The sequence below is a fragment of the Corvus hawaiiensis genome, chromosome 3 (assembly GCF_020740725.1).
Source record: "Corvus hawaiiensis isolate bCorHaw1 chromosome 3, bCorHaw1.pri.cur, whole genome shotgun sequence".
Lineage (NCBI taxonomy): Eukaryota > Metazoa > Chordata > Aves > Passeriformes > Corvidae > Corvus > Corvus hawaiiensis.
In genome coordinates this window covers 24,797,055-24,818,388 of record NC_063215.1, presented here as the reverse complement: position 1 = coordinate 24,818,388, position 21,334 = coordinate 24,797,055, and the positions used below count along the sequence as shown (strand labels likewise).

The window sequence follows — 21,334 nt, the reverse complement described above, 5'->3', positions numbered from 1 at the left end:
TAAATCCAGACAGCCTACCTAAGAGCGAGTCTGGGTTTGTGAAACACCACCAGATGCACCTTGGTGCACATGTCGATGCATGGAAAGCTTCAATCTCCCACATTAGCCTAGATTCTGCATCATAAGTCATATATGTCCAAAAACATGGGAAACACTCTCCAGCAGTGTCAGAGGCTGGACAGGAGACCTGCCCAAAATGTAAGGAGGGGATAGAGGGACATAGAGCCCTAACCAGAAGGGGGAGCTACAGGAGGTGCTCTCAGTAAGGGGTCTCCTTTTGTGAAGCCTGGCTGTCCTTATGTGCCATATGGGGTACAGAGTGTTCCACCTGGGGACTAGGCACCTCCTAAAATACAATACATTGCAGTGGTGACTCTTTTGATGCCTTGTCCTTCTCTGGTTCTAGTTCTAAATAAATTATTGAGCTTATTTTATTGTCAAGCATGGAACACATCTATGTAACAGGTACCAACAGTGATGGCTGATGGATGAGGATCATTTTCAGCTACCAAGCAATGAAGTATGTGTACAGGAAGGACCTGAAGGAGACAGCTACCTGTACTGTAACTGCAGGTAATGCCTCCATCACTATTAACCATGTAGATTAGATAGGCAGGATGGTGCATGGGAATGCATGCTGTATTGACTTTTTGAAATCAATACAGTTGTCCAAAGAAAGCAGTCAGGAGTACAGAGGGCAGTTTGCCATCTGATACCACACTTCACTCACTGTCTCTTACGTTGTCTTTGGTGTGTATTTTCACTGAGCCAAATTCAGGGAAACATTTTTGGCAGAAATAACAAAAAAAAGTCCAACCCAGATGTCCAGAGATGAAATTCAGCCGAAGTGTCCTGAAGGAATATACCCTAAGCAAGGCGTAGAAACTTGTGAAAGATTTGAGCTGAATTAGTTGATGTGTTAAAATTTAAAAAACCCCATAAAATATTAGAATAAAAGTGTGATTGGCATAGCACTATTCTTTTAAACTGAGTGAGCTTTTTGGCTGTTATAATTACTTTTAACTAGCATGGTGCCAAGCAATGAAAATGGGAGGCATATTACCATTTTGTGCTGGCACAGATGTTCCAATGATCATGATCTCTCATCTATCTTACATTTGTGCATAGTCAGCATGAGGCAGGAATTTATTTTCTGTAGGTGAAAAGTAACTAAACAGAACAAATTGATTTGTTTGCTTGAGAGAGAGAAGTTTCCTATTTGCAGAGAATTGTTTGCAATTCTCTATGTAGGAGGGGCTACACATTTATATAATCTCAAGGCAGGGCTGCTGGGAACTTAGAGTTACACTGGGCCCAAGGTAAGTGGGGTTTTTTCTTTATTTTGGACATGCAGGGAATTGTTGTACATGAAACTCAGCGAATGGGTTTTATAGATTAAATGTGTGTATGTACTTTCTTTATTAACATGGTTTTGTGCACCAAATGTTAGATTCTTAATCAGCTGCTTTTGAGGTGTACAGAATTAAGAAAAAGAAAGGTAGATCTCAGAAGTGGGGCATGTTTCCTCTCACCTCCTTCTTTCTTCCTACAGTAGAGAAGCTGCTGACATGTTATTTACAGGTGGAATGTGGTGGGGGTTTGGGCATTTTCCTTTTGCTGCTGTTAATGCTTTAGCTTTGTTGTGGACAGGGTGTCAGTAGCTGTGAGGCTGGCATAAGCTGGGCACTGTTTGTGTGTGTTTGTTGCTGATGCGCAGCGGGGTTGTGAGTTGGGTGGGTGGCTGTCTGCCTAGAAACTGCTGTTGCTTGAAATTCTGGCAGAGTTGGAACTGGACCAAGCAAGCATTGCCCTGTGGCTTTGCCTGTGGTAAAGGCAAATCTGATGTTACCAGAGGCAAAAGTAACTTCCATGTCTTTGGAGGCTTGTCTAAAGAAATTACAGAAGCAGGGAGTGTTGTAGAAGAGGTTGCCTGGGCGAAAGAATTCCTTCCTGGCCGGTTATAATGGAGCATAACGGCTGCTGGAGGAAGCACAGCAATTGCTGAGTTTATAGCATGTATCTGGTTAAACAGTAAACTGTATTCTGAGTTAATGCCAAATTACAGAGAGAGCACACTCTGCTTTTTGGTCAGAACAGAACACTTTGGATGCAAATGGTTTTGATTCATTTGTTCTCTGAGTGGGCCAAATGCCCTAAATACAGGGTTCTCTTTAACTATCCTGCATGTGTAAGAAATATTTTAAGGCAGAATGATACAAGGCAGCCTCTCAATATAGTCTTTTACCTCCTCTATTAATTTGGTGAAAGTCTTGGACCATAAATCATCAGTTTCAAACAACACAACTTTGAGAGCCATTAGAGACTCAAAACCAGGATTCTAAATCTTTATTGTGTGAAGCTTATTTTTTTATTGCAGATACTAGGAAATCAGGCACGTGGAAACATGTCTGGAAAACCCAAGCTGCACTACTTCAATGGACGAGGCCGAATGGAACCAATACGGTGGCTACTGGCAGCAGCTGGGGTTGAGGTTTGCCTGTGTTTTTTTATACTGAGAGCATGTGACAAATATGTACTTTTACTGTTCCTTATGAAAAGTGTGACTGAACAGCAGTTTCAAACTCTGCACTTAGTGCATTGCTGAGCAAGCCAACAGTGACCACGAGCTTACCCAAGGCAGGGGGCAAGTTCCTGTCTCAGTTCCACACATCATGTGCCAAGCCTACTGGTAGCACCACAAATGCCTCTCCCCTGTAGCCAGTGAAAGAAAAAATTTAAACCCCAGCAGCGCAGCAGAACCTGGCTTCTTATCTTCTGATCACCGCGGTCAAGCACTTGCAATTCTGAATACCTTCAGATAAATTCCAGCGTCCAAAATAGCAAGAGATTATTATTGCTACCATGATGTAGTTTACCCTTGAAGGTACTGTATACTGAAAACCATAGTAATATTTTTTTACCTCTAACAGGTTCTGATATTAAACCAGAGAGGGAGTGTTTCAAGATTTGTGTGTTTCAAGAGCCATTGGGTTTCTGTCACAGCGACGGCCAATGTGCCTGAAAGCTTTCAAATATGATTTATGTTTTAGAAAATAGAATTCCCCAAAACACAGCCCTTTTGTGCCTTCTTTACCTAAATGAAGAGAAACTGAAACATGGAATGACAACAGAACTTTTCTTCTCTATTTCCTGCAGTTTGAAGAATCTTACCTGGAAAAAAGGGACGATCTGACAAAGTTACAGCAGGGTAAGTTTCCTTCATTTTTAAATAATAACAACAGCAATAGCGATAACAGTAGTAATAATAATAATTAGATTTAGAAGTACTTGTCTGAAAACACTTAAGAAGTCTAAGTCTTAGTCTCTGAGGAAGAAAATCTCTTAACTGGATTGTACATGAGGTTTCAGAGATACACACTGCAGTGTGTTAAGTGGTATCATCCCCCCAGTTTCTTCAATCTTCACTGATTCACAGAAGTGCTGAGGTCAGAAGGGACCTCTCAAGATCATCTACTCCACCTCCCCTCTTCAAGCAAGGCTGCCTACAACCAGTTACCCAGGACCATGTCCAGCTGGGCTTTTAAGCATCTCCAAGGATGGAGAAGTTACAGCTGCTCTGGACAACCCACAGTCAAAGAGCCTTGTTACAGTGGGGAAACTGCAACACATGCATCAAACAACGAGCCCGTGGAAAAGAAATATATATGGACCGATTCTTGATAGATATTTCAGAGAGATGTTTATTTTCCCAGCCGCATGGCCAGGGCTCTGCCGAGGAACTGCGGCAATCATGGGACCCGAGGGTCCTTGCCCACGCAGGGGAACACAAACCAACCAATGGGGAATGAGGCTGACCAGGGGCTCCGTGTCTCCCCTCAGGGCCCCTCTCCCAGGACCACATGGCAGGGGGGAAGGGACCCCGACAGAGCCTTTCTTTAAGTTCAGATGGTTGACTCTCCTTTGATTCAGCTGGTGTCCATTGCCTCCCGTCCTAGGACATACAGGCTTTTGTCATCAGATCATCTTGAAATTCACTAGCATTTTAGGTTGCCTACAACGTTGTTGTTTTATAATCCATTTGCAAACAGAGTTCCAGATTTCCGAGTCTACCTGTACCTCTGCTGTGTTCCTGCCTCCCAAGGCAACTACCCACTGTGCTAGCTTCAGCTTCCATCTTCCTCAACATGATGTTCACGTTTCCTCCAAACCAAATTACATGTCTGTGCTTTTCACTTGGCCTGTCAAAAGAAATCTGAGCTAGGGGTAGCATGTGCAGTCCTGTTCTCCTTTAGGAATAATGACTTGATCCCCCTGCCACAGGCTGCCTTTCAAAAAGTGTTTTGAGACACAAGTATAAATGTAAAAGCACCCCTACTAGCAGAGACTTTCTCTGCATGACTGTCTTACAACGGATACAAAGAGGGACATAGCTGATCAGTTATCTGAGTCAAGACATGATTCCCTAGAGCAAAACCTCTCACTCGCTCCTCTGATCTGATACCTCTCTTTCCACAGGTAGTTTTACTTCTTTCGTTCTAGGACAAGGCTTCTGCAGGCTAGGAAAAGGGTTACATGGCTCCAGCCTCACTCCAGGTGATATTTGGGTCTTGCAGGAATCTCATGGAACTCACTCATTTTTCCCACTACATGCCCATACAGATGAGATGCCATTTGTAAAATCAATAAAGTAGACACAAAGACATTTTATGCTTTTATATTCACTATTATTTATATTCATTATTATTCACGTTATATGTTGGCTGGTGCTTAGAAAGTCCAGACATACTTAGCAAAGCATGACAGAAACTGGCTGGGTCAGACCTTCAAGTCCTTCTCATCTGTGTTAATCTCCATGAAAATCACCTGAGTTAGGGCCATGCGGTGCATGTAGTTTTCAGTGTACGACAGGTAGAAGTTCTGCATTTGGGTGCTTCCCCAAATCTGAAATTTCCACAGTTCATTGCTTTAATATTAAGTTATTAACATGTCACTATAAAACGGTTGTTGCATGCTGAGCATTTTCCATACCTTCTTGTAAGAATGAGGAAGATTGCCACCAAAAGGGTTGTCAAACTCTGCAACAGGCTGCCCATGGAAGTGGTTGAGTCACTGTGTGTAGACTTGCACTTGGGGACAGGGTTTAGTGGTGAAATTGGGCATTGTTTGGTTTACAGTTGGATTTGATGATCTTAGGATACTTTTTCCAGCCTAAATGATTCAGATTCTAAATAAAAAATAGTACACATGGTTACTTTGCCTAACACACGGTTGTGGTTCTCATTCAGGGACTGAATGTGTCCTTGTTATTCCCTTTCCCCTAGATGGATCCCTGCTCTTTCAGCAACTGCCAATGGTAGAGATCGACGGGATGAAGCTGGTGCAGACCAGAGCCATTGCCAACTACATAGCAACGAAGTACAACCTCTACGGGAAGGACCTGAAGGAGAGAGCCCTGTACTGTCACAGTAGCACCTTTGCTTGTTAGACCCCAGCTCACACCGTAGCTCTGTGTAACACAAGGATATCCCAGCTCACAGCTAGATTCAGAGGGAGAGAGCAGCGCTTCATGCAGCATGTGATGACTGTGACTGCAGGTGATGGCTACAGCAGTGACAGCCAGCTAGATTAGATAGGGCAAGTGAGCCCATGAATCATCAATCAGAGGTCAATGCAGTTATGAGAGGAAAGCAGTCAGGGGGCAGACTGTCTTACTGATGCTGCTTTTCATTTTCTCCTGCACTTGTCAGCAGCATCATTTTCACCTCATCAAATTCAGGGCAATGTTTTCTAAGGAAACAAATAAACTTCTCTCTCTTATACCCAGGAATTAGTATAGAGTTAGAGTGAATAACTGGTTGTCAAAGGATAGGACTCTTAGGGCACGTGTTTTGACCTGAGGTATTTTTGAATGTTTCAAATTAATAAGCACTGGTAAACACATGTCAACATATTTGCTAGATATTGTACAGACCTGCTGCTCAACTTACCCTGTCTGACTGGGTTTTTAGCACAAGTTTGAGTGACACACCCAGTAGTTTTGCTCACGAATTTTGCATTTGTTTTTCACCCAAGCTCCCCTGCTGCCTGCCCCCAATGAAACTTTTCCAGACTATGCGTGTGTGTGATAGAAGAGGCAGCGATTTCCCAGCATCTCAGAGAGGTTATGCCAGTAGCTTTTGTGCTGTTCATACCTGCTGTGTTTGACCTGACCAAGTGGATCCATTCCTTTCAGAATCGATATGTATGTGGAAGGAATGTTCGATCTGAACGAGTTGCTCATGTACTACGTCTTCCAGCCAGCAGACAAAAAGGAGCAACATTTCACTAATATGATGGACAAGGCCACAAACAGATATTTCCCAGTCTTTGAGAAGGTATGTGGCAAAGAGGTTGTAGCTTAATTGATGCTGTTATCTTGAACCTCCATCCTGGATCCACACAAGTTTTATGAAGGAAAACAGAAGAAAAATTACCACTTGAACATAAATGCTCTGGTTTTGGTGGTGCTGGGAGTAAGATGGAGGCAGGACACTAGAGAGGGGACAGAAGGCACTACAGATCTGGGAGAGATGTAAAGCTGCAAAAACCTGGCACACTCTGAGCTCCCCAAATGTCCATGTTTGCATCTGTGTGTTGTTTCAGACAAAAGACACTACAGCATCAGCTTTGACATAAAGTTTCCTCCTGAAGTGCAGATTCCCCTCTACCGCAGATGCTATGTGAAAGTATTACAGTTCCTTCTGTATCTCATACAGCTTAGCCTTCAATGCAGCTACAGCAGCCAAGGCCAGATGAGCACAACTGAGCTGCCAGACAGCAGTGTAGAAGAGAAAGGGCTGATAGATTATGCCTAGGATGGCAGTGCCATCAGATCACTGTTTGTACTACAGGTGTTTGAAGAACAATGGATGACCCTGCTTTGAAGATACCCTATTAAGTAACACAGAGAAAAGACATCATCTCCTTCTGGTTCTCCGTTTTTAGGTTTTGAAAGAGCATGGAAAAGACTTCCTGGTTGGCAACCAGCTGAGCAGGGCAGATGTGCAATTACTTGAAATCATTTTAATGGCAGAGGAGTTCAAACCTGATATACTTGCCAAATTTCCTCTCTTGCAGGTAAATGAATGGGCAGTTTGAATGGACAATGAATTGGAAAGGAGCACTGATTTAAACTGGCTGAGAAGTATGGGAGAGTGGGAGGGTGAGATGTGACATGCAAAATAATCAGATGCCCTAAGTACTTCTAGCTGGCCTCACATACTCATTGATACTGCTACCTTCTGTCACCACAACCCCAAAAGTATAAGAGGGGGACGCATATAGTTTCTTCTGCAGCATCAAGCCACAATGTGACTTTCAGAGTATGGGTAACATTGAAATGTCTGACAGTTGCAATGATTCTTCAGCACAGTGCTGTTTTGGTTTTGGTTTTTCTTTTTTTTGTAGAGCTTCAAAGCAAGAATAAGCAATATCCCCACAATAAAGAAATTCCTGCAGCCTGGCAGCCAGAGAAAACCACCAACACGAGAGGAAGATGTACCCAAAGTGATGAAAATTTTCCACTCCTGAGCAGCACCCTAAAGCCACAAAACGTCAATTTCATTGTGTTTGCTGATAGTGAGAAATTAATGAAAACACTGAAAACCAAGGTTTTTGATCTCTCTTTCCTTAGCTACAGAACTGGTTTTAGCCTACTGCAAACACTTCAAGGTAAAGCTACATGAGCCTACCAGCAAAGGAAAGAGTTCACTGATTTGGGGGTATAGTGGACAACACAGGATGCCTTAAATAACTAAAGAGAATACCTGAAATAAAGTCTTACTATTGATACTCAAAACCCAGCTGTTCATTGATTTCTTGCTGCTGCTTCAGTGCCTAAGATCTCTCTGGTTCTGTTTTTCCGGCGCTCCCAAGAATAGTTGGAAAATTAGGAGAGTTTATCCCAAACAGTAGGTCATGTATTTTTTCTGGGAAATGCCAGGAAAAGCCTGCAGGTTGTGGTTAGATTGATGCCATGAAGATTTTTTGCCTTTTCTTTTATACCCCTGTTATACCTTTTTTACAACCTCTGTATTCCTAGTGCTTTTTGCCTACATTCTTGGACTTGTTTGTCAAGCTAAGAGACTAAACATTTTAGAAGCTTTGTAGCTAGGGATCAGTGTGCCCCAGACCCCAAGGTCCTCTCCAGAACACATTCTGCAAACCAAGACAGAACCATCCAGGGGAAGGTTCCTTGGGGAGGGGGGTTCACTTGAGCCTCTCATTGGGGAATCTTGGATAGATATGCTAATTAGTGAGACCTATAATGTTATACCCGATCTTTGGGGGATACTCGGGCAGGGTGCATCTCGATGCATATGACGTGGACGTGTGCACCTAAGGATCCTTAAAATAAATACCAAGGTAAAATCCCTTTTCCCCTTCTAACCATGTACGACTCTTGATTTTAAGACCAGGAAAAGGCATCAAGATGGGGATGAAAGGTTTGGATTCAGCTTTCCTCTGACCTTAACTTGGAATATCCTTGGACCAGAGGTCCTACTGCACCTCTGGTTTAGACTCTTAAACTCTTGTACTGCAGCTTCACCAATGTTTCCTTTATCAGAAGGTCTATTGTAGCAGCTAAAAGCACTTTGCAGACTCTGAGAAAGGAATGCTTGTCACCAGCTGTGAAGTTTAAAACCTGTTGTTTGAGGAAGGAGGAGTCAGGATGGTGCAAGGTGTTAGTGAGACCTTGGAATGTAGGACTCCGTGCTGACTTACATCACTTTTTATTAAACCAAGTTTTATACAAGTTGTACTCGAGTTGTTCATTACCATCGCTTAAATCAAGCTCCACTACTGAGGTTAGCAAGGCTGTTGAACTGACAAATATGTGCATTTATGTAGTGAAAGGTGCTCCTGCCCAGGGCAGGAGGGTTGGAACGAGATGATCTTTAAGGTCCCTTCTAACCCAAACCATTCTATGATTCTGTGAAATTATTTGAACACCAAATAAACCACGTAAATGAAAGAGCCAATGCTCTAAATCCAGCTAAAACTAGAGCACTGGCAGTTTTCATCTGGGTAAACTGAGGGCAATGTAGCTCTTGCTAAACCCAACAGTTTCTTTATAAGAAATGTCAGGCAGCTGGAACCAGTTTTTGTCATCAAAAAAGGAAATAAACCCCTGTTTTTCAGCAGCAAAGCATGTATTAAAGGGAGTTGCTGCAGGAGCTGTTTCCCTCCTGCCTCACTGAAGCATTCAGACAGCATTTGCAGCTGCTGTGTGCTGTCAGAAACTCAAGCCAGAAACTGGTGCTGTGCGTACTGACTCCATGCCAGGAGGAGCTCCGGGCATGGCTGTGTGGTTTCACGATCCCCCACACAGATCCCCGCCTTTGCCCACACAGAGCCAGAGCCCCTGGCACACGGAATGCTTGGCACCCCTTGCACAGGGGCTGCAGCCCCGGTGTCTCCCCTGGTCACACCATCACTGCTGCTCACTGCTGCCTCGGGGGTCTCCAAGCCTGTCCCCTGCCCACTCCTGTCCTAGCCATGTCCCTGAGGTGTGGCTGCCTCGGAGCCAGCCCAGTGAAAATGTTGACCAGAAAACCCGGGCTTGTTACCCAGTGCACAACGAACCAATAATTACACATTTGAGAGAGACTTTGACTCTCTATTTCAGAGTTGTGCAAGCCTGGTTGCTTGGTGGTATTCCAAAAATCAAGCACAACTTCTTACTATTTATTCATTTTAGCAAGCAAAGGCATTAATGTTCATTGATTACATGTTACCTAGTTCTCTTAATAATTACTATTCTATCTTCTATTGGTCAATTATTCTCCCTCTTCTCATGCTAGTTAGTCCACATGCTTGGTCTTTCTCTTCTTTTGAGTTGGGTTTCTTGAGTTGGCGGGCTGTGAGTCAGTGGTGGGGGAATCTCTCCCTTCCGGAATTACCTTTTACTCAGCCAGAGCTGATCTCAGCACAGTTTCTGAGTGGGCTTTATTAGATTCTTCCTTATCTTGGGAGTTCTGCCAAATGCCCTCGTGGCCCGTAAATTCTGCATTCTTTGTATCCACTATCACAGGCACATCCTTCTTCCCAAGCCTTGTTAACTCCCCCTAGGTCTGAGATCATTAAAACATGTTCAGCCCTTAACAAGGCAATTCTACTGACAAGCAATGACTCTTTCCAACAGCTGGATATCACTTAGACCTTGTTTGGTAGCTGCTCTCTGTTTCACGGATTAAAACTTCTTTCTTGTTGATTAAGCTTGAAAGTATACAGAGATCAAACTTCAAAGCACATCCTTTCTCAAGAAAATGTTTACATATTCTACATTTTGGAACAGAAACCCCGCAGGACTGCAGGGACAAGGCCGAGGTGGCTTTTCCCTGAGCTGCGGTGGCAGGGTTTGGCGCGGCGGTTTGGCGGCGGGGCGGGCGGTGGGCACGGAGAGGCCGCGGCCGCAGCCCAGGGAGGAGCGGCCGCCTGACGGGGCGGGAGGGCCGAGGGGCGGCGTCGGCGGGGCGAGGAGACGAGAGGAGCGTGTTGGCCGTGTGGCGGCGGGCCGGGCGCTGTGCCGGTGCTGTGCTGTGGCGGTGCAGTGACGGTACTGTGCTGTGCTGTGGCGGTGCAGTGACGGTGCAGTGGCGGTGCAGCGGCCCGGGCGGACGGTACTGCGGCGGCGGGCGAGGGTCGCGGCGGGGGGTGGGCGGTGCCGGCTCGGTGGAGTGTGTGGATTTTGCCGGGATCAGGGCTCCTGCCTGGAGGGCAAAGGGCGAGGTGCGTGACAGACCGGCTAGCCCTCGAGGAACGTCGTGCCGTGCTGCTCCAGGGAGTTTGTCCAGGGGTTATTCCCCAGCCTCTCTCCGGCAGCAGGGACTCAGGCCGGGTGAGTGGGCACAGAGGAGGGTTGTGTTTGGCTCTGGGTAGGATCAGCGGTGAAGCTGAAGAGGAACTGCTCTTTGGAGTGCAAATTTTGCAATCTCTGGGGGCACTTCACCTTTCCCCTCGTCCGGACACTCCTCCTAGCCCGGGCGGTGGAAGGAAGCGTTCCGGATCCAGACTTGGCCCGAGCCCCAGTGGAAAGCAGCCGCTGGTGAGCAGCAGCTGCAGCCTTAAGGTGGTCCGGAGGCCGAGCCGGGCGGTGCAGCGCGGTGCTGCTGCGAGGTAGAACAGCCCCGTGCGGGACGGGTCCGAGCAACAGAGCGTTGCAGAGAACTGCTGTGAGGCCCATATCCAATTAGGAAGAAAGTTTAAGATCTTGGATCAGGTTGTGAGCTCGCTGCTAAATTAATTTACTTCTCACTGAAAGGCTGGTGCCTGAATTGTTTTGTACAAAACAACGTGGGGAGTTTTTAATGCAGCGATCGCAGCACTAGCTGTCTCTCTGACGCCTGCGTGGCTGTGGTCCAAGGAAGGTCTGATGCACTAAAACATCAAGAAAGTTTGTGATTAATTTTCAGGTCCATTATTGCTATTCAAGAAAGACAATTTACCAATTTTGTGACTCTTTTAAAATGACTCCTCACTATTTACAAAGGGATATTCATTACAGAGCCATAACAGGGTCACCAAAATACTTTGCAGCCCTATGTAGGTATTCAGCCTAAACCCCAAATTCAGACCTTTAGCAGTGCATTCCTGGGAAGATATTCACGGCTGTTTTGAGTGGAACACTGAGTTGAGACTGGCTCTGGGTGGGTTGAATTTTATCAGCTCCAGCTCTGCTTTGAGGAGAGGTCAAGGAAGTTTGCGCTTTCTGCATATGCTGGTATTACCGCAGGCCTGGGCCCTAGGGTATATCACCGTGTCCCGCAGCCATAGGGAGGAGGAGGGGAGAAGATCCAGCAGGCAGGAATTGTGCAGCAAGATTGATTTATTTAATTATTTTACAAACTCTTTTATAGACTTTTTTCTTCATAGTCTAATTGGACCAAGGATCAGCCACCCCTTGGGGTGATTGGCTAAAATCCTAAAACATCCATTGTCAAAATATTTTTCTACTATACCATAAACAAGACTTTTCAAGGTTGCAGGTGGCTTGGTTGTTTACATACTCCGCTACCTCTTCTGTGAGAGAGAAAAGTCTCTCTTGGACTTAGAAAATAGCAAGAAAATCCTCGCTAGCAGCATTTTTGTATCTACAATGCTAGCCTGTCCTTATAGTGTATTTCCCAGCCTTGATCCCACGTGCTGGAGGTTAGAGTGTTTGTCCAGTCTGTGAGGGTTCTAGTGCTATTCTTTGATGGAGTGGAGTTGAGACCTACTTTTTGAGCATCAGGGAATGAAGTATTTCTGAAGTATAGAAGATCAGGAGCTCTCTTACTTGGTATAGTGTAAGTCATACATGGGAAGTAGAAATGAAGTGTAGGTCATGGTCTTACGTGTGTAGGGCCTGGTAAGGAAGCTGTGCTAAGTCACTTCTCTGAGTGCCTTGTTGCTCTTCAGGTGTCAGGAATCTAGCTGGGCATCCAGCAGTGCTAGATTAGATGACAGCTCCAGTCAAGACATAATCTATTGACAAGCACATCTTTTTGTATCAGGAGAACTTTGCTACTAGAGACTCAGGTGTCTGGGGACACGGCCAGGGCTAGGTGGAAGCTGAGCAGTGGTTTTGAAGACCTGCATTTTGGATGGGGGCACCTGTTTCTCCTGTGAGTTCAGTTCCTAACAGAGTGATGGCTGTTTGCTGTGGAGCCTGTTGAAGATAGCACCCAACACAAAGGACTTAAGTAGAGAGGGCCAAGGATGCAATCTCCCATGTCACTGTTCTATTTGTTTGTGCCTCTTTATTGATTGGGATTATGGCCAACACTTTGACTTTGTGGCTCAGCTATGTAATGTGAAGTCAATGCAAGCATAAATAAGCCTGCCTGTGAACAGATAAACCCTTATCTTAACAAAGAAGCATTCTGTTAGTCTGTGACTCTGTCTTCTCATGAAATCTGCTTCATTCTTCTGTGACCCATTAGTGATAAGAGTACAGCGTTAGCTTTGTTTCCAGCATCAGGCAAGCTCACATCAGCTGCCAGTGTCATACAGTGGCATGTGACTGCACATGGTAGGGAAATTTGAAAGGACAAAGTGTTTCATCCCAGTGCTATCATCTGATGGGCTGACTTGAGCCCCCTGCTGCTGAGGGCATTGCCCACGCCTTATCTGCGCAACAGAGGTCAGTTCCTTTCATTTGGTTTTGATTTTAAAGTTAAGTTTTCAGGGCAGAAAGAACATAAATCCCTCTTATGGTTTGATTGTAGCAGAGCTAGCTAAATAGGGAACACAGTAGGCCTGGTGAAATATGTTGCTTTTAAAAGCATATTTGTAAAGGCACAGGAGCACCGGGCTCTGAATTGTCATGAGAAAGGTGAAAATAGTGCTGGTGCCACTAGTTTGGTGTTCTTTGGAGGCCATTCATTTGATAGAGTACATTTTTCAGGTATGGTATGACATGTCACAAAGCCCAACACCTACTGAAGAGATTGCATCACTGCAAGGTTAAAAATGTATTAATTCAGGAATACCCCACAGTTCTGCTTTGGTTGTAAAACACCAGTAAGCTGTTAAAATGACATTAATATATGATTTAGGAGATGTTTATTGTCATGATGTGGTTGAATGGCTGCATGTTCTGATAGTGTGTAGTTTTTCTTTTATTCCATTACTCCACAGGAAACTTGGTTGCATCAAGCACAAGTGTGTAGGACTTGGTTGTTCTTCTACTTCCACATTCATCCAACTGTATTTAGTAGTTTGGAGTGGGACATTCAAAATGCTAATTTAAAGCATGCTTCCTATAAGATCATCACCTTGATTTTATCAGGAAACAAGAACTCTGACATCATGGCGGGGAAACCCAAGCTGCACTACACCAAGGGAAGGGGGAGGATGGAATCAATCCGATGGCTGTTAGCAGCAGCTGGAGTTGAGGTTTGTACCTTTTTTTTATAAAGTGATTTGTGATTAAAACAGGTATTCTCTGGAAAGGTTTCCCAATTGCATCTGTGCTTAGGGATATGCACATCATCATATATTGTGATGCAGAATGCTTAGATTGAGTGATACACTCCTGTGTTGTATTTCATGTATTCCTTGAGCAATAGTTGTACAGTAAAGAGATTTTAACATACAAAGAGAATTGATGGGTGTCATTTTTGAAACATACTTTAAACTGAGTAAATTGTTGCTACAGACAAAACTGTGGCTTTTTTTCAATGCTCATAACTTCCCTGTATCTCATGAGTCTTCTCCACTGAAACATCATGCATGCCACATGAAAACTTTTGAACATTCTCTCCAAACAAAGTGCCTTTTGTTCTTTGGGTCAGGACCTGAGTAGGATAAATCAGCAGATCTGCCCCAAAGGCAGTGTTAGAGGATCTATTTAGATTCACATCAGGTGAAGACCATCCTAAGGCATCTTAATTTCTACAATAAGTTTTTGTTTGAATATGGTTTTTTGAAACTATTTTATACTCTGTTGGAAATAAAAGGCTTTTTTAATGGTGCTCACTTGAGAATGTTGCTGACAGAAAATTTCCAGAGCATGAGTGCTGAGGAAACTAAGATCTTGTCCTCATTCAAATGTCCTCATTCAAAAAAAAAAAAAAAAATCCAGTGGATTAAAGAGGGAGATAAATGCTGTGTAAGAGAGGCACAATTTACAGAAAGTATCTCAATATTTCATGTGGCATCAGCTGCTTTTTAAGTGAATGATTTGGTGTTTGTTAATGGTTCATGCAGGCAAGTAGTCTGGTCTTTATAATGAGGAAGTTCTTTCTGGAGCATAATGCATTGTACAGTCCTGTAGAGTTGGGGACACCATAGTCTTGGGTTATTTGCTGGAACAGAGATGAAGTAGGGGGTCTGTTAAGGAAACTTTCCTGTCTGACCATCCAGGAGCCCCTCCATCAGTCTTTAAATCGTGGTGCAACAACAGAGTAACAGCTCGAGCTGGTGCCTGGGGAAGGACCCGGAACAAAGGAAACCCCGGATCTTTTATATCCTTACAGTCTAAGTGAAGGCTTGGAGTCATCGGCTCCTGCTGTGTCTCACCTGGCCAGTGCCACAGGTCCCCGGGCCCTTTGTTGTGCAAAGGGAGGCAGTTCCCAGCTCTTGCCTTGGGCTCCCAGAACTCCACGAGCAGCTGGAACTGCTGCTGCTCACCCAGCTACTGGCACTGAATGGATTCCTCCACAGGGTCAACACAATGAGAAGAGTATGGAGAATGGTGTGGAGAGGTGGACTCTAACTGCCAGACATCCTTCCACTTCTCCACTGCCTTTGGAGTGACACAGTGCTTTCTGTTGTTGCTTTTCAGTTTGAGGAAGAATTCATAGAAACAAAAGAAGACTTAGAAAAATTGCGCAGTGGTGAGTCTGTAAACTGTACTCTAAACATAAATTCACACGAATATAACAAAAAAACAACAGGTGGTATTTTTTTGAAGACCTGCAGTATAATGTGACCTGTAAAGAAGAGCTGCTTCCTTGTAGATGCTTTCATCCCTGAGAATCAGAAATGTCCTGGTCTCTTACCACGTCTCTTCCTTCAGCAGCCTGAGTAGCTTGCTCCTTTTTCTTCCGTAGATGGAGTCCTGCTGTTTCAGCAGGTGCCCATGGTGGAGATCGATGGGATGAGGATGGTGCAGACCAGAGCCATCCTCAGCTACATTGCAGCAAAGTACAACCTCTATGGGAAGGACCTGAAGGAGAGAGCCTGGTATGGTAACAGTGCACCACTTACTAACACTCCTTTGTGATTGTTAATATTTACAGAGAGAATGTTGCTGTGAAGTATCTGCATGTAAAGGTGATGATGCCTAACAGACTGTCACTTACTATTGAGGGTTTATTTTGTGAGAATGGAAGGACAGCTCCAGAGACTGTGGAGATTATTTTGGGCTGGCAATTGGTAGCCAGCATCCTCTCATGATTAGACCTCAAAATTATTTTTTTTTTCCTAATGTGGTTTGCATATGCAGTCTTTCCTCCCACAGCATAAACGAATAGATTATCAGTGGAAAACAGCATGAATTCCACTTTAAATACATTAATTTCAGCCTTTTATCTTGCTTATTGCATACACTGTGAGCCTGTTTTAAAATTTGTTATTTGAAAAAAACTGGAAGTTGTCTCAAAGTGGAAGAACCAAGAAAATAAACCAGTGCCTTACATTACATCCACTAATAAGCATTTTATTCAGTGATCACTTCAGCACTGTGTTTCAGGAAAATAATCAAAACGGAAAGTTTGAATGATATATGTTGAACAAAAGTATTTGTTTCAGGATTGATATGTACGTGGAGGGAACTACAGACCTAATGGGAATGATCATGTATCTCCCTTTTCAACCAGCTGATACAAAAGAAAAGAATCTTGCCTTAATCATTGAACGAGCTACAACCAGGTACTTTCCTGTTTATGAAAAGGTAAGTGGCAAATCACCAGTAGTTCACAAAGAGAGTGAGTTCCAGGCTCCCCCTCATACCCCACTCCCCTGTCCTCCCCACACATGTACTTTCTAGAAGGCAAGTGACAGTACAGCTCTAGAAATGTATGATGGAGCCAGTATTCAGCAATGTGAGAAGAGGGCCACAAAATAATTTTCAGCTGGTTTCAGTACTGGGTCTCTTTGCTGTACTTCTTTTCTTAGTGGCTGATGGCTCCCACCATTTTGCATAAATGCACCATTTCTGTACTTGTGCCAGCCTTCAGTACTTACTGCCTGGAAGTGTAATGTGTTGTCATAGAATTGTTAAGGTTGGAAAAGACCTTCTAAGATGATCAAGTCCAGTTGTCAACCCAGCACCATGATCATATTCACCATTAAACTGTGTGCTCCTGTGACATATCCACATGTTTCTTGAACACTTTCAGGGACGGTGAGTCCACCAGTTCCCTGGACTGTGTGCTTTACAACCCTTTACGTGAATAAAAATTTCCTAAGATCTAATCTAAACCTCCCCTGGTGCAACTTGAGTCCATTTTCTCCTATCCTATCACTGGTTACCCCGGAGAAGAGGCTGACCCCCACCTCACTACAACCTCCTTTCAGGGTGTTGTAGAGAGCAATAAGGTCTCCCACTCAGCCTCCTTTATTCTTGCTATTCAGAGTTAAATATATTTGTGCTTTACAGCTAAGGATCCAATTATATGATATTCCTTAAATCCATTGCTTAAATGTATTATACTTAGAGACTATGATTGTTGTTCTCTGAGTTGCTACGTGGCATCCTTAGGTGTGCACAGAGAGGCTCTGCAAACAGGATACATGTAGCTTAGAAAGCATAAAGCAATTATTTACTGGCTAGCATGCACTAAGGAGTTAGCCTGAGCTGTGAGGGAAGGCATTGGTATGCTTGCCATCCCCTTAGAGCACATGAAGAGGCTTTCTTGGCTAGGGAAGAGTAGGTCAGGAGGGGATGGATTGTTCTTTTCTTCTCCCTGGAACATTGCCTGGATGTTATTGAACTGCCATTTTCTACCAATTTGCTGTTTGTTCTGTTGTTTTATTTTTCCTGTAAGGATAGTTTAATTTTTTAATGTGTTAAAATTTTCCTGTTTGAATTGAGCCAGCTGTGACCCTCATGTCATGAGTTTGCTTCTGTTTGTAAGTCTTCCTTTTGTGCCATATGTGGTTGTGCTGTACAGACCTTCTCACAGTGCTTTTTCAGGGCATAGTGGTCTCCTCAGAAATCTGCCAAGGGTACAAAGCTGTGTTGTTTCAGAGCTGAGCTGGGTTTCCAGCTTGAATCCCTGGTTACCAGGCAGCTGAAGTCCAGGACTTGATGCAATTTCATGTCCTTCCACTTTATTAGAGCCTTAAATTGCACAAACAAAACCCACAGAGGCTGCCCTGTAAAATAATGATGTAAATTACATAATCCAGCACTTCTGTAAGCAGAGTTCCCATCTATCCACTGCCATAGCAAGGGAGAGCTGTGCTGAGAGATATTGATTACTCACATCAATGTTTCAAAGACTAGAAGTCTGGTAAGTATTTTCAGTTATTAAACAATAAAAAATAATGCACCAAAATTCTCTAAGTGTGTGTCTAGGTGGCATAAACTCCTGTTGTGATATGTTTTAGTGTGTATGCTCCCTGTAGGAGAGTCTTTAAAGTAATCCTTGTTTGCATGTGGTAAAGACACAGCTAAACTTTTCCATGATTTTAGCCTAGTTAATTTTGTTAGAATGGTTAATAGTTTTCTTTCTGTACCAGCTGTTTAAGATGTCCATTGATTCAGCTTATCAGGGTTTGCAGTCTATGTGTTACTCATTCAGCAAGCTGACAGGAAACATCCCTAGCTGTGAGTGTTCACTTTAAACCCTCGGCAGCCAGATGGAGCAGCAGAAGGCAGTGTAAAGCCCTGCAGGCAATCAGATTCTGATGCTGTTTGGGAGTTTTTATACAGGTCAGATAAACAAGCTGTGGTGGACCCTGCTGGAGCAGTGTAGGAAATAACTACGTGAAGGTATTAGCTGTGACTCTGCCGGTGATTGCTGCCTCTATGGTAAAATTGGCAGATGGGCCTGGAGAAGCACTTGCCTTCCAAAGTTACAGACCGATGTCTTACTGCAATTTACTTGTTTAAGAGTAGCCTTAGTGTGACTTAGGCACAGACACGCCCTTCTCTAGCTCCTGACAGGAGGGTGACAGTCTTCAGGACAGAGAGGTAGATAGTTAAGACAGATAGTCTGCAGCTGGAGAGCTAGTAACTGCTCTGAAGCTGTGCTGAAATGTTCACCTCAACTTGTCTACTACAGCTGTTAGTAGCTTTGGCAGGCTGTGATTTCTGCATCAGCAGTTTGCCACAAAGGAATCCTTCCTTATAAGATAAAGGGTAAGAAGGCTGTATTCCTTCATTCTGGACCTATTTCAAACTGTAATCAGCACTCTCAAATTTTGCTGAAACAACTTAACCTTTTTCTTAAAAATTCGAGGTGTGCTTACACATAAACTGGCCTGACTACTTCTTCCAATTACTTTAGTCTTGTTTGTGTGATTAAGTCTTTCTTACGGTACTGGACTTGCTATACAGCTACCTGGTGCAGTAGGTTAGAGTGAGAGATAGGATCATGCACACTGAAACATGAATTCTGATTTAATTTTTTTGTTTAAAGAATATTTATAACTTTCGAACTTCATAGGTTCTTGCATGGCTTTGCTCTGCTGTATTTTTTTAGAAATCTGTCTGCAGTGAAATACCTAGATAAAATTGTTACATCCCATGTGACTTCTTAAAAATTTGTTCATATTTTATAGGCCTTAGAAGATCATGGACAGGATTATCTTGTTGGCAATAAATTAAGCTGGGCAGATGTCCATTTGCTGGAAGCCATTTTAATGGTAGAAGAATGTAAGCCTGATGCACTGTCTGCATTCCCTCTGCTACAGGTTAGTAATCATCTGGTCTCAATAGGAAAGGTAACAAACAAATTTCACTGACTGTTGTTAAAAGTTAATTGGTGTTTACGTCTTTTGAGCCATTGTACTGACATTTCTCTGGTCTGACTACAAAAACCTGCACTCAGTGCACTGCCTTGCCCCAGAGCTGCTGGGAACTCACCTTTCTCCCGCTCTACTTTTTCCAGCTGTTCTCAGCTGCCAGCAATTCACTCACTAGTGCTACCAATTTGGTTCTTTAACTGCTACTTTCATGTCTTCAAACACAGCAACAAGCATCAGGAAGGGAAGTCAGTGGCCTGGTGTGTCTGCAGTTCCTGTTCTTTTCTTTTTGCCAGCAAAATTAAATTTTTAAGAGATCATATAAAAAGAGCAGTTAAGTTTTGTATGTCTTGACTTCTGTAGTGCTTTGCACTGAGGTATTCCTGTCCTTGCCTTTTTTTTTTTCTCAAATATATCTGCAGGACTTGGATTCAGGATATGGGTTTTTGTTTTTTCTTTTTTTCCTTCCACTTTTTACTAGATGAATCTTAACTCTTTAATATTAATTTCTCCCATTCCCATCTGGGAAACGAAGGTAAACTTCATTGCACCAGCATTATAGATCAGAAAAAGCTACTACCTTTCTCTGTTTAACAAAGTATGTCTGACAAGTAAAAATCCAAGTCACCTGATCTTTAAACTATGAAGGATGGAATTATAATTTCCTTACTCTCACTGGCTTTACTGTTGCTTTTTACAGGCTTTTAAAGGAAGAATCAGCAACATTCCAACAATCAAAAAATTCTTGCAGCCTGGCAGCCAGAGGAAGCCACCAACAGATGAGAAGCTTGTTGCTGTTGTGAGGAAAATATTCAATATCTAATCTGATGAAGATAACCCAACCGTAGTATATTACCAGAGCTTGCTTTGTAAGGTTAAATTGCATAGATTTGCTGTGTAACTTGCATCATATGGTCAGTGTTGAAACAATACACTGTGAATACACTTTTAAATTAGAGTAAAAGGCTGATTTGGACCTGTTGAGTCCAGAAAGCAGTATTTCATGAAGTCGTTATATGAAATAAAAAATGCTGATACTTTGTGTGTGTTTGATTACTGTGCATGCCTGGTAGGGTAAAATGTTTCAGCTGTAGCTTCCGGAGTACTGTAGAAAGCCACATGATCCCCAAACTCCCCTTTTATAAACTGCAATAGAGAGGAGCCACACCATGAAAATTGAGAAGTCATTTAAATTCAGGGTAAAATCTTTTGGGTTGGTTCTCTAGATGGTCTCCTAGAAAGTTCACTGTCGTCCCCCACCCCCCCCCCCACTGTATTTCACTGCTGTCTCTCTGCTTACAGCTGCAATTTAAAAATTGAGTAAATAAAACCTTTAAAAATAAAATCAAAACTCATGATCCTTTTAAGTTTAGGGGCAGAAGTAAGAAACTTTTCTAATCCCCACATGAATCTCTTAGGAGTGATTTTTTCAAGGAAAGATCAGTCCTTTGTTTAATTGGCCTGATGTGGTTTTCATCCACTGAAAGCACCTATTCCCTTGCTCTTCTTTTTGCTGCTTGGCTGGCTGATCAGTGAGGCAAATGCCCCTTGAGTGGTTTTTTTTTTAAGGTTTTACCTTCTGCAGTCACTTCCCACAGTTACGAGGCAAAGTGCCCTGGCTGCTTACTTTTTCAGTAAGTGAGTTTCACCTCAACAGTGCTTAAAGCATGCACTATTATGTCAAATTCTTTACCCTAATTTCATGGGAACCATCACTATTTCCTTTATGAACATTGCCATAAACCATCCTTCTTTGCACTTAGCTGTTTCTCCTCAGTAGGACTCCCAACTGATTAGGCAAGAGTCAACCCGTGTACATAATGAATTACTGCCCAGCAAAGTTAACTCCTTTCCTGACTTGTGCCTAAGAAGAGCCACGTGCATCTCAAGAGGTACAAACCACAAGTGCCCCACTTACCTGGGCACTGCTGAGTTC

General features: G+C 43.4%; 2 protein-coding genes across 4 annotated transcripts; both read left to right on the top strand.

The window, feature by feature from the left end:
• Positions 1-1,294: 1,294 nt before the first annotated feature.
• On the top strand, positions 1,295-7,798 carry LOC125323741 (glutathione S-transferase-like). Its single transcript, XM_048298964.1, has 7 exons — positions 1,295-1,319; positions 2,378-2,491; positions 3,157-3,208; positions 5,283-5,415; positions 6,194-6,335; positions 6,946-7,077; positions 7,408-7,798. The coding sequence occupies exons 2-7, from the start codon at positions 2,405-2,407 to the stop codon at positions 7,528-7,530; spliced, it is 669 nt and encodes a 222-aa protein (XP_048154921.1). The 5' UTR covers positions 1,295-1,319; positions 2,378-2,404; the 3' UTR covers positions 7,531-7,798.
• A 2,765-nt stretch (positions 7,799-10,563) lies between these two features.
• On the top strand, positions 10,564-20,438 carry LOC125323348 (glutathione S-transferase). 3 transcript variants are annotated; one of them, XM_048298212.1, is made up of 7 exons: positions 10,564-10,622; positions 13,772-13,878; positions 15,269-15,320; positions 15,537-15,669; positions 16,237-16,378; positions 19,216-19,347; positions 20,099-20,438. In XM_048298212.1, exons 2-7 carry the CDS (start codon positions 13,792-13,794, stop codon positions 20,219-20,221), a joined length of 669 nt encoding a protein of 222 aa, XP_048154169.1. In that variant the 5' UTR covers positions 10,564-10,622; positions 13,772-13,791; the 3' UTR covers positions 20,222-20,438. The 3 variants fall into 3 exon arrangements, with proteins under 3 accessions (XP_048154169.1, XP_048154170.1, XP_048154171.1); XM_048298213.1 differs by lacking the exon at positions 10,564-10,622 and adding an exon at positions 10,652-10,840; XM_048298214.1 differs by lacking the exon at positions 10,564-10,622 and adding an exon at positions 13,024-13,123.
• The last annotated feature ends 896 nt before the right edge of the window (positions 20,439-21,334 follow it).